General features: G+C 36.2%; 1 protein-coding gene across 2 annotated transcripts; it reads left to right on the forward strand.

Annotated features, from left to right (window-relative positions):
- The first annotated feature begins 6,257 nt into the window (after positions 1-6,257).
- Positions 6,258-10,686, forward strand: LOC132278952 (uncharacterized). 2 transcript variants are annotated; one of them, XM_059780862.1, is made up of 6 exons: positions 6,258-6,697; positions 8,261-8,387; positions 8,939-9,078; positions 9,225-9,284; positions 9,391-9,459; positions 10,241-10,686. In XM_059780862.1, exons 1-6 carry the CDS (start codon positions 6,497-6,499, stop codon positions 10,316-10,318), a joined length of 675 nt encoding a protein of 224 aa, XP_059636845.1. In that variant the 5' UTR covers positions 6,258-6,496; the 3' UTR covers positions 10,319-10,686. The 2 variants fall into 2 exon arrangements, with proteins under 2 accessions (XP_059636845.1, XP_059636844.1); XM_059780861.1 differs by having other exon boundaries at positions 6,259-6,697; positions 9,222-9,284.
- Positions 10,687-12,808: the final 2,122 nt, after the last annotated feature.

A 12,808-nucleotide genomic window follows, 5' to 3' on the forward strand; every position in this document is an offset into this window, starting at 1 on the left:
GAAGAGCTCCTCGAGGTGCATCGTGAAAGATGTTGATATAGACAAAGAAGGGGTAGCCTGAATGAAAGAAAAGCTTTGTTTATTAGATAGAAAGTAAGAAAGGAGGCGAAGTTTAAGAGCATAAAGACTTGCCTTTGGGATGGAAGGAGGAGGGCCTGTAGAAGTTCCACCAGTACCAAAAGGAATAGATGTTCCAATAGTGGGAGTTAGAATGGGCAGACTTTTTCCACTTTGGTCAGCTAGACTTTCTATAATTGAGGCTTGAAGGTCTAAGTCCTCTCCTTGGGCAACTTGTACATCTAACTGAATGTTGAGAAGGTTGTGTCCTATGGAAGAGCCCTATTGATCAAGTACAAAAGGAAATGATGAATACTTCAATAAATTAAAAGGGTGGAAAGACAGCACATGAGACTTACCAAAACAATCTCCTTGGATGGTTTTTAACTTCTTCGCTTTTGGAGAGTCTCTAGGCTATTTAAACTCCTCGGCCTTTTCCAAGTCAATTTTCCTTTTTGCCTTCCCAATAATTTTTCCAAAGGGACTATGCTTGGTGAATGTTTTGCTAGAATGTTGAGTATAAGGTTGTCCTTTGGAAATACCATCATCATCGGAAGACTATTCATCAGAGGAGGAAAGTTGTGGTTGAAATTCTTTCTTCACAATAATTAGTCCCTGCAAAAGGAAGTTTTTTTAGGGAAATCCAGAAATTGGAAAAGTTAAGTCCAGCTTTATTGGAAATACCTGAGAGATTTTTTCTTTTCCTTTTGCCTTATACAAAGCATCTTCGTCTTTCTCTTCTTCCTCATCTTCTTCTTCTTCTTCTTCTCTTCTTCTTCTTCTTCATTGGAAGAAATAATTTCATGACTTACATTACCACTTTCGGCCATACCTTTAGCCTTGGTGGGCAAAACACTGGTTTTCTCTTCACTTTCTTCTTCATCACTTTCCTCAAGAATTTCTTCTTCTCCATTTGAGAAGTGTCAGATCAAATTTTCAGTATATGGAAAGGCAACAGATTTCAATATAAAGAAAGATGGAAGGGAAAAGTTTAATGAGAGTACATGTTACCTGGAGACAAGGGTTTAAAAGAGGCTAAGATAGTGTCACAAATTATTTTATAATTCTTGGACTGAGTGGAAGAGATGTAATTGGTCCACCATACGTCAAATTCATTTGTTGACTGAGGCTTGCTAATGTGGCCTTGAAAGTTGAAAGTTAACCTTTCCACTTCATAAGCCTTGTCAATTGTTGCAAATTTTGCAACATCTGTGATTCTCACCCGTTGATCAAAGAATCTATTTTGAGATTTATAAGGTGGCAAGGGAATGAGATGAGGGAACCCCATCTGCCTAGCCAGTTAGGCTGGATTATAGAATTCCATGCCACAAAAGCTGTTACTTAAAGTAGGATTGGCAGTGCTGTAATGAAGGTCTCGAGCAAGTAGAAAGCTTGCCCAAATGTTATTCCACTCTCCAGAATATTTTTTGGTGGAAACCCCTAGGGAAGGGACTAGCCATGATGGCATGTGATCAAGGAAAGTAAAAGGGTCAAAGAACTTGTCGTCTCCAGTCTCACATTGATTGTAAAAATACTCGAAGTTTTCGGTAAAGCTGAAAGAGGAAGAGGCTACTGTTGCCAAGGGATAGCACAGAAGGGTTTTTCCAGTCTGCATGGCAAGAAGGGAAGTTCTGTCTTGAAAATATACCTTAAGCCACATCTGGAATAACCAGAAAGGGCCTTGAAATCTCGAGAATTTAGAAGCAAAAAGGTTATTCAGACCTCTATACAGGTGAGAGAGGACAAGAGGAGCCAATGCCAAATCTTCATTCCTGGCCAAAGAGATGGCAACCTGAACGAAGTCTTTAGTAACTTGGCCGGATGGAACACATAATAAATAGCCAGAAAGCCAACAGATTAGGAAAGCTATGTGTTCGTTTTCCTCGACTGGTCCTGTTTTCTTGTAATGCTTGATGAAAGGAAGGTGAGAGGAAATGAATTTCTTTCTACTAGTATTTTTGGTAGGAAAAAGGAATTGGTCAACGAAGAGAGTGGCACTAACATCATCTCCATGGGGTTTGAGGCCGGTAATGAAACAAACATCTCTTAAAGTAGGAGACATTATTCCACATTATAGGTGGAGGGCATTTGTGGTTGTGGGCCAGAAGAAAAGGGCTGGAAAGAGGAGATTTGGGTCAAGTGTGATGGAGGCCTTACTGATCTGGATAATGTCAAAGATTCCTTGTCTTTTCCATTGAGATGAAATTTTTCCATCTTTGAAAAGATGACTCACCCAAGAAGTCCAAGAGAAGCGGTATGGTGGCCAATTCTTTATATTAAAGGAGGGCTTTACTTTCTTTCCCTTCTTTGAAATAAGAGGGAACTCTGAATCAAAGGGAAGAGGAGACGTACCAGAAGGATAAAACTCTGCCAACTCAGAAGGGGCCACACCTGCAAAGGCCGGTCCAAGTCCAACTGAAGAATCTTCAAAAGGAACTAGAGGATCAAGATGCAGCCTAGCAGGATTTAAGGATTTTAGAAGTAATGAGACTTGATGGCTAGGGCTTCGAGTTTTCATTTTAAGATGAACTAAAGGGGCTGGAAGAGAGGAACTAGTGGTCTGTTTGGGGGGTTTCTTAACTTTGACAAGAGCCATGGTTCGTAACTTCCACAAAATTAGGGTTTGTTACTTTAGGGTTTGGTTAGAGAAAAAGAAAGAGGAAAAAAGAGAAAGGTTTTATGGTAAGGACATGAGATATATATACATACATACATACATATATATATATATATATATATATATATATGTTTTATGGAAAGGACATGAGATATATATACATACATATATCTCATGTCCTTTCCATAAAACATATATATATATATATATATAATCAATGAAAGAATTACGCTTTCTGAGGTTTGGTAGTTGAGAGTTTCAAAATTCAAAAGGGAGTAATGAAGATTAGGAAGTTTGATGGTTTTAGCCATAAATGGATACGACTTATATTGGGATACGGATTGTTCCTTTTGAAAGTGGCGGCAAATGAAGATTGACATGGAGGAAATCGAGGAGCCAGCAGCGTGTTATATAGAAACTCTTCCTTTAATGATTAGTTTGAGTTGTCCAATCTAATGATGACTTTTAAGGGGGTTTGTTTGGAAAGTTTAAAATTTAAAAGGGAAGTAATGAGGTTTTTGGTTGTTAGCCATAAATGGATAAGATCTTTTGGGGATATGCGGTACTTTTCAAATTATCGGCATAAGAAATTAATATGGAAGGAACCAAGGATTTAGCCGCATGAAAAGATGGAAATTATATAGCTGTGATGTTTGCTTTAGAATTTAAGTGGGTCATGATGGCGGAATTCAAATCCCATGCTTTATCATCAAGTTGTTCCACAAGGCATGGAATTTGAGGGGCATATGTTTACTCTATTATTTTTTGCCCAATGGAAAGGCGACATGTGGCGAGTTCCAATGAACTTGCCACATTGGATTGGTACTTTAATGTCCAAAAGAGGAGGTGTAGTATGATATTACTAAAGATTGTTTTTTGTGTTATCCACCAATAAGGAGGAGGTATGTGGTGAGTTCCAATAGAACTTGCTACGCCGGATCGCAACTTTGGGAAAATTCCATTCTAAGTATTTAAATTACGTAATATCATGTGGAAGCAAGGACTATGTAGACCCACCAAAGTCTTCTTATGTAAAATTCTCTATTATTAGAAGGAAAGAGGCAAGTCCAATTAGGACTTGTCATCTTTAAAGCAAGGACCCACATCTTCCTATATGGAATGAATTTTACCACACATGGCGAGTTTTACTAAGCTTACTATGGTGCTAACCACGGTAGATCAATTCTTAAAGAAGGTTTTCCATTCTACAAAACCAAGAGTTGACCAGGTCAGAAGAAGGGGAACGTGGGTTGGAATTTCTTTTAAATTTTAGGAAGCTTCAACAACTATCTTAGTTAGATTAACGATGCTGCTAAAGAAAAAGGGATGACACACACACACACACACATATATATATTGATACATATATATATTTGTATTATATGCACCCCACAATGAAAAGGCACTGGAAAGAAGGAACCATGACGCCATAAAGCCAAGATGGAAGGTTTAATTAAGGAAAGTCGCTAAAATCAAGGGGATATGGTGGAACAAGAGGACGTGGGAGATGGTATATATATATATATTTCTAATATATATATATATTACCTATGAAAGAAAACCACTTAAAGAAAGGGCCACAATGCCATAAAAGCCGAGACCGGTTTGGGAAGTTTAACCAGAAGGAAGTTACCCAAAGATAGAGGGAGCGTGGGTCTGTAAATGATTCATATATACGTGCATGTATATACGGAATTAGAGGAGAAAAAGGACTTTAAAGAAGGAAATCGTGGGATACTTGATCAGTTGAAAGTGGTGGAACAATGAAAGGCAACTACCACTATTTGAAGTCAATAATTAAATCATGTTTGAAAAGGGGAAGAAATCTGCAACAAATAAAGGAGACGTGGGTTAACAGAATTAGACATATATATATATATATATATATACATGTATATATGGAATTTTAAGGATCGTGGGACACTTGTCCAAACAAGAATACATCAGTTGAAGGTGGTGGTATTTCATGCAACTGCTACCACTAACTGAAGGGAAGTTGTCGTAAGTTATGGATGACAAGGCTAATTAAATCGTGTTTGAAGGGGAAGATATTTATGGTAGAAGAAAGGGAACAAGAAATCGTGGAAGACAGAGTGGAAGATATGATAGAAGAAAATGGAGGAAAGAAGTTACAATTACCAAGAGAACATGGGACATTTGGCAGTTCGAAATCAATACAAGCGGAAGTTGCTAAGGTTGCTATGCATGCATGGAAAACTCTATAAATAGAATGCTTAGGCTTCACTTGCAAACCCTGTTCAAACCACACAGCAAAAACAGCACTTCAATTACTACATTTCATGTCTCTTTACATTCATGTAATGCACTTTCAATATGTTTAATTCAAGCCCTGCACTTATTATTCTTACTTTCCAGCACCTTACTTTGAAATCCTGCATTTTCAATACCGCTTTCCTTTCCACCAGCCATAGAATAGTCCAGAAGTCCTTTTTTAAGGCAAAAAGAACCTCCAAATGTGGTAATTCCAGTCCTTCGTACAATCGTCTGACCCCTGCAATCTCCTACTGGTCCTACAATCTCCAACTGGATAATTGTTCGGATATCCATTTTGGAATGACAGCAGTTCCTGACACGCCCGACACTCACCCTCTTTTCCGCACTTGGAAAGGACCACGGTTTTTAGGAGCCGAACACCTCCATAGAAACTTGCTCAAGTATCCACCATTGTCGTAACTTTTGATTTTTCACTCAGTATTTGCCATATACGACGTCAAAGTGTAGGAGCAAAAATTTGCAAATAAAGACTAACAAACAAATTCACACCAAATACACTTTAAAAAATGGACTAATACTCTTGTTATTGCTAAGATTAGGCCTCTTTGAATACAAAAATACAAAGTGTGAAGGTAGGAAGTACCGATACTTTTATAAGAGTAACATATTCGTGTCGAATAGCAATACTCCTTGGATATGTATTTGATACTTCTTAAACATATTCACAATTTTAAAATATATTTTTAATTTCTAACACGTATATGATACTTCTCAGATACTCACATTAAAATGAACCTTTTTTCACAATAACAATATGGTATATTTGTTAAAAATAGTTCAAAATTTATTAAGTGATGATTAGAATATAAATTTGTTTTATGTGTTATGAAACAAACTCTTTTATTAATGATTGCATTTAGATTCTTAATATTAGAGGAAATTGATAAAAATATTCATATTTATATATATATAAATATATTTTTATTATATTCGGTCATATCCATATCCTATTTTTATTTTACATTTACTGTATTGCCGTATTGCCATATCCATATCGTATCCCAACTTGTATTACTAATCTACTTCCGTAGTGTCAAGTATCTATTGGTAGGAAGTTTGTTCTTCACAAGTCGGTTCGAATGCAATCGGTTAACAGTCGTACGTGTCACTTTTAGTCAAATGATCAACGCACTGTAACTCTAACCCAAACGCTAGTGGAATTGCGTCACAGCCGCAACGCCAAGCCCAAACGCAAGATCAACGAGCATACATGCCCACGTGTCACAACTCTGTTGGTCCCATTCAGGTCTTCGGGATTCAGAACTAACATGCAATAAAGAAAAATAAACAGACACTCCCCAACTCTCTCTCTCTCTCTCTGTCTCTGTCTCTCTCTCTCTCTACCATTGTGTTTTTTCTCCCCTGAAATTCCCAATTTACTCCCCATTTTCTCACTCTAACGCTCTCAAACTTTTCGAATACGAATTCTCCAATGCATGATCTTGCGATTACCTCCAATTTCGAGCGCTAACGCCCGAGTTTTCACCGACTTTTTCGACTCACACTACTCACTGAGTTGGAAAGGACATGCTTGAAGCAGTGGAGAGTTCCGTCAATGGCGGATTTTCGCAGTTGCAGAGCTGTGGAGAGAGTAGTGAAGAAGAGCTTTCGCTTTTGCCCCGTCACACCAAGGTGGTTGTGACCGGTAACAACCGGACCAAGTCGGTGCTCGTTGGTCTCCAAGGTGTGGTCAAGAAGGCTGTTGGACTCGGCGGATGGCATTGGCTGGTAATTGTGTTTCGAAACTTGGTGTTTCTGAAAGAATGCCCTCATTTTGAGTTTGGGTTTTGATTTGGGTTGATTTTGGGATGTAATGTTGATTTGGGTTTTCAAGGGTTTGATTGTTTATGTTGCTTGCAATGTGGGACAATTTCACTACTTTGGATTGATATTTGACATATTGAGGAGCAATAATTATTATTGTTTGTGCAATTTACATTTCTTTGCCTCTATTCTTCATTGATTGCTTACTATTTTCATCTATGAATTTAATTTTTATAAATTATTGTATTTCCATTTTTTTTTTTTTTGGGATTAGATTTTACAAATTTTAGGTGGTTCATGACTTTTATGTATGAATTGCGTGAAGTTTGATGTTCTATGATATTGTTAAGTTCTAACTTTTAGTGCTTGTTAATGGGTTTTTCGTTGCATGTGGCTTTGAATCTATGGATCTAGGGATTTATTGGGTTATTTTTAGCATGTGGTACTGTCAATTATGGTTTGGTGCAAGCTTGCTTTTGCGTATCCGGTTTTCCCTTTCACTTAAATTGTGCATTGTAGGTTTTCTAGGTCTTTATATTTGATATTAATGGTTTTTTTTTCTGGGATTATTTGTCTCTGATTTTGATGGGTTTTGGCTTTTGTTATCTTTTATAGTTTCAAGAAAATTGTTTTGTGAAAATTATAGAATTTTTAGTCTCTAATGGGGATGGTTTGCATGACTGAATTTTGCTCGGGATCTTGTTCAGATTAACATTTCAAGGGGTGTGGCATATTTCAAAAATAAAGAGGAACACATATTTGGGGTTGGATGCATTGTACTCGAGTTTTTGAATTACTTGTTTTTGTGAATTTCTTTTACCCTTGCTTTAGTCAATACGATTATGATGCTCATTTGGATTAGTGATTGGTTGTTTCATGTGTATGAGTGTGCATGCCTCAGGGATTACTTATCCTAATTATCAATTTTCCATATATTCTTTTCTCTATGATTTCTTTGATTTATAGATGCAATTTTTAAATGGTTGATTGACAATAAAATTCTTTATGCTATATTTACTTACCTGGGTATTTCTACTTTTTTACTCAAATTTGAGGGATATTTGGTTCTACTTTCTTCATCTTTAAAAATGACGGAAGTTTTGCATTTTTTGTTATTTGGATTTTTCTGAACAAACTAGATTTGTAGTCAACTTTAGGTTTATTTGCTTAATTGTGCTTGTGACTCGGCTTTTTTTTTTCCCTTTTTTTTTTTTTTTTTTTTTTTTTTTTTCCTTGTTTCCTTAATTTTATATTCCGGAACTTCGAAGTATCTCATGTTCCCTGTTATAGCTGATGGTTCAGATTATTTTTCTTTCTTATAACGCCCTTTCAAAAATTTTAGAAATTATGTTCTTCATTGGTTGAGGTAGATTCATGCCTTCAAAACAGTGTCTATTGACATTTTTTAAACGAATTTCTCTAGTGAGGTCCTGTATCTAATATGCTAATTGCCTTTTCAATTCTTCTGCTTTTTCGGTGTTGTTTCATGATCTTTGGTGTGTTTGACTGTCCTCTTTATAAATGCAGGTTCTTACAAATGGCATAGAAGTAAAGCTACAAAGGAATGCTCTTAGCGTGATTGAAGCTCCTACAGGAAATGAGGAAGATGACGGTCTTGAATTTGAAAATGTGCAGTGGAATGTCTCAGATATGGGTGAGTTTGGTTAATATATTCAGTGGCATAATTTTGTATTTTCACCCAGCCAATTTAGTAGAAAATCTCACGGAAATTTTCCTTATAATTGTTTGGAACTGGATTATCAAATGTTTAAAAGATGATGAATTTTACAATACCGTGATATTCTGGCTTGTGCATATTCCTTATAATTGTTCTTGATCGGTTCCAAATGCAATCGATTTTCAGTGATACCTAGCCATGTTGTGCTTGGCCAGGAGGGTTATCAACTAGTCTGTCTGGTGGCCTTCTGGCCTTGGTGGTTGAAAAAAGAGATTTTTCTCATTCTTATCCTAAAAATCATTAACAACTAGAGGTCAGATTTGGACCACTGTAGTCGCTGATTTTGAACACTTCTTTTTATTTGAAGAAAAGTTGTTGAGGTTGTTACATAGGATCCATTATGTCTGTACTTCATCTTTTACTTTTTACTATTGCTTCAAGCTCCATTATCAAACTACTTTATTCTTGTTTTCTTTTTGGTCCCACCACCCAATGAAAATTGTGCTGTGTTGTTTCTAATCATCCAGCATCCGATGACACTCAAAAATCCCACAGATCAAGGCATCGCATGCATAAATCAACCGGGTCATCTCACAAGACTATGAGCAGGTCGCTCTCCTGTGACTCACAGTCTAAGGGTTCCATTTCTACCCCTCGGGGGTCCATGGTAAAGAAACTTTATACTTATTTGTTTTTTACCCTTTTTGCACTTTCCCTTTCTTAATTTCTTATCAATTGTAGAAAAAATTGCTTCTGTTTGTGAACATATGAAACTGTATTGATTTTTAATTGGACACGTCTACTGCACAGAAGGTTGACCTCGGAAAACTAGAGATGGCTGCATTGTGGAGATATTGGCGACACTTCAATCTTGTATGTGCTACCTTCAGAAAGTGTTTATTTTATTTAAAGACACTTCAACTAGAGGTGGTTGCAAACCACCTATTTAACTATGCGTATTAACATTATAATTTTCTAGGTGGATGCCATCCCCAACCCATCTAAAGAGCAACTAATTGATGTCGTTCAGAGGCATTTCATGTCACAGGTACTAGCATACTCGCCCTTGTGTTTTTCTTCTTTACATTCAACTCAAAATCAAGTACGTGAAATACCTATGTCGGACACGTGACTCTTGGATATGGATTTGGGATATGTGTCCAACATATATGGTTAGACTTGCATCTATAATAATTCACGATTATTATATATTAATACATATGACTCTTATTATGTTTCTTTTGGTTCACTATTACTTTCAAATGAATGAAACATTAATTTACTCTAGTTATTAACTTTATCAATTATTATACTCCCTCAATCCCACAAAAAGTGCTCCTTTTTGAGAATCAACTTTTTAAGAGTCTATCTTTTTTATGTTTTTTATTATAGTGGTAGGGAATGAATTTCCAAATATACCCTTCTATGGTGGGTCTACATGAGGTCTTATTTCAAACTTTAATTGCTTGTATAACTTCAAGGCAAGAAAGGTAAATTAGGAATATTTAAGAAATAGTACATTAGATTTAGAATTGGACAATTATTTTGGGACGGCTAAAAATGGAAAGATGGACACTTTTTGTGGGACGGAGGGAGTATCTTTCATAAACACAAATGACAATTATTCCTTCATGATGTACCTATAATAACTTGTGAGACCAATGCCTGGAAATGCAATTTGTAACAATCTAATGCTTATGAACTAAAGTATTATTGGCTGAAGAAAAACCATTCGTATGCTTGTGTACGAATTTTCTCTTTACAGTAGGCTTCTTTCAGGATGTGTTTGAAAATGGTTATCTGAAATTTTCTTTCTTGTGTTGGTGAAGCAATTGGACGAGTTGCAGGTCATTGTGGGGTTTGTGCAAGCTGCAAAGAGACTGAAGAGGGTGTGCAAACGACCTTGACAGAAGGTGTTGTATCTTCGCATTCGGCTGTTGACACTAACAGATACTGGTACCTAAATCTCCCCCTTCCCTCTGCAGTAGTAGTAGTAGATGTAAAATATGTGTCCTTGGCTTGTCTTTTGTGTCTCTTGTTGTGGCTAATAGGTTGCATTTACAGAGGTATTCTCTTCTTGGTAGTTGTGTAGTTATGTATATATATGTAAACTGGTGAAATAGACCTGGTGTAACCCTGTGACTGTCTAAGCTTTGGTTTAATGTATTGCTGCAAACTGAGGGAAGAAGTGGGTTTTTTCTTAAATGTATAGCAAAACCATCAGGAATTTGTGACTGCTGTATGGTTTAATATTTAACTCATGTTATCCAAGCAATGGCTTAATGGTCTCACTCCATCAACAAGGCACTGCAGGCTCCAATATGGTTAACAATCTAGCAATTAGGAACATATTTTGGAATCCCTTTCCAGGAAAATGATTCATGTTATGTTTGGGAACACCGAATCAGTGCCTTGGATTTGGGATTGAAATTTGTACTAAATTTTCTTCAATCCCAAATCCAAGGTGCCGATTTGGTGTCAGTATACTTGTCATATTTCATCTGATGGAGGGTCCTTCGAATTTGGAGATGGTGGTGGTTGAATTAAATATAAATAATTTGAATAATTTTAGGGTGGTCACACTTGTATACAATAATCGGATTGTAGCGGGTATAGTTTAGTGGTAAAAGTGTGATTCGTTCTATTAACCCCCTTAATAGTTAAGGGGTCCTTTGGTTTGATTCCTATTCCGATATATTAGTGTAAGACAAGGCATGTGCGCATTTGTTTTGTTTGCTTTTAGATACTAGATATGATAGAGGATATAGAGGGTGAGATTTTCATCTCATACGGCTCCTCCCTTAATGTGCATAATGAGAATAACGCCTGGAATCAAAAAAGATGAAAATATTCTCATTATGAACCACCAGGGCAAAAATACTATAGATACAAAGAAGAGGAGTGAATGTTTTATTTTTTGCCATTTTTTCATCTGTGAATTGTTAATGAACCCATCTCATTCGTCGACTCTATGTCATTTGTACAGAATAACAAGTAACGGGTCACTCTTCATAAATTTCATCGTCAATATGAACTACTTATACAAATAAAAATGCGGGAGAGATAAAAAAGATGCAGGGTCGTTTGTCTGCTTGAGAGTTTCATTTTTGAATGAAGTTCCACGACACGGTTCTTATTATTAATAGTTTACCCAAGAGTTGTTCAACGAATCCGTTGGTTGGAATCACGGTATGGGTAGACTGAAAGTTTTTCTTTTCCCTGTTTTGACATAGTTTGCATTTGTACTGATCATGCAACTGCTAAATGGCAATTATCTGAATGTATAGCCTCATTGCAATCAGAAAGAAAAAGAAACAAACAGTAAAGAAATGAAGCTATATTTGGAATAGCCAATGGGAAAAGAAAGAAAGGAGGATAACGTTGGGAATGAAGGAAAAGAAAAGAAATGAGATGATAGTGTTAAGACTATTAGTGTTTGGTTGATTAACCAAAAAAAAGGAAAGAAAATGATTGTCTTAATGCTTTAATCATGTTTGGATAAAGTAACAGAAGCAAATTATTTTAATAAATTTGTTACTTTACTCTTTCACATTTAAAAGACAAATGGGTAGGTAAGGAGTGATAAAGGCAAATATAAAGACGGCTAATACACGTTAGTGGCCTAGCGGTACTAGATTCTTACTTTTTAAAGGAGATATGTTAGTTAGTGGCCTAACGGTACTAGACTCCTACTTTTCAAAGGAGATAAGGGGTTCTAGCTAAAGTAATTAGTTGAACACAAAGAATAAAAGAGGATAAAAACATGCCTAGGGCTCCTCATATGGGGTTTTGATTTTGTTTTTTTATTTAAGGGTAAAATTAGTATTACAAAATTTTCAAAGAATTTTGTAGTCCTTTCCTTTCATTTCCACTTATTTTTGGGGGATAAACTTTTATCCATCCAAATTTGTCTATGTTCTTTATTTTCATTCTAAAATTTTGTACTATTTTATTCCGTTCCCTTTCTTTCTTTCTTTTACATTTCTCTCCAACCAAACTAAGCCTACGGAAAAGGGAAAAGGCAAGGAACAATTGATGGGTTTGGGCCGTTTGGCATGGCAGGCTAAGGGGTAGACAGTGGTCAAAAGAGAATTGAAAGTTGTAAAGGAATTGGTGGTTTCTTTTCCTCTCCTTCCTTCCATTCCTGGCCTCGCCTTTTTTATTATATTCTGAACTCTTTCAGCCTCTCTTTATGACTTTGTACCAAACACACTTTAACCAAACAGCAGATCTAACACTTTGCATCATTAGAGGAGGATCCAATGTGAGATTGTTTTTCAAGCATGTTAACAATTTAATCCTTAAATGGTTATTTGGAGTGTGTTGGTATGAATATATATATATATATATATATATATAGATAAAACAAGCCTCTTACTCTACAACTAATCAAATTT

This window comes from Cornus florida, unplaced genomic scaffold (genome assembly GCF_030987335.1).
Source record: "Cornus florida cultivar Cherokee Brave unplaced genomic scaffold, ASM3098733v1 CherokeeBrave_3.0.0_Hap2_Chr10, whole genome shotgun sequence".
NCBI classification, from domain to species: domain Eukaryota; kingdom Viridiplantae; phylum Streptophyta; class Magnoliopsida; order Cornales; family Cornaceae; genus Cornus; species Cornus florida.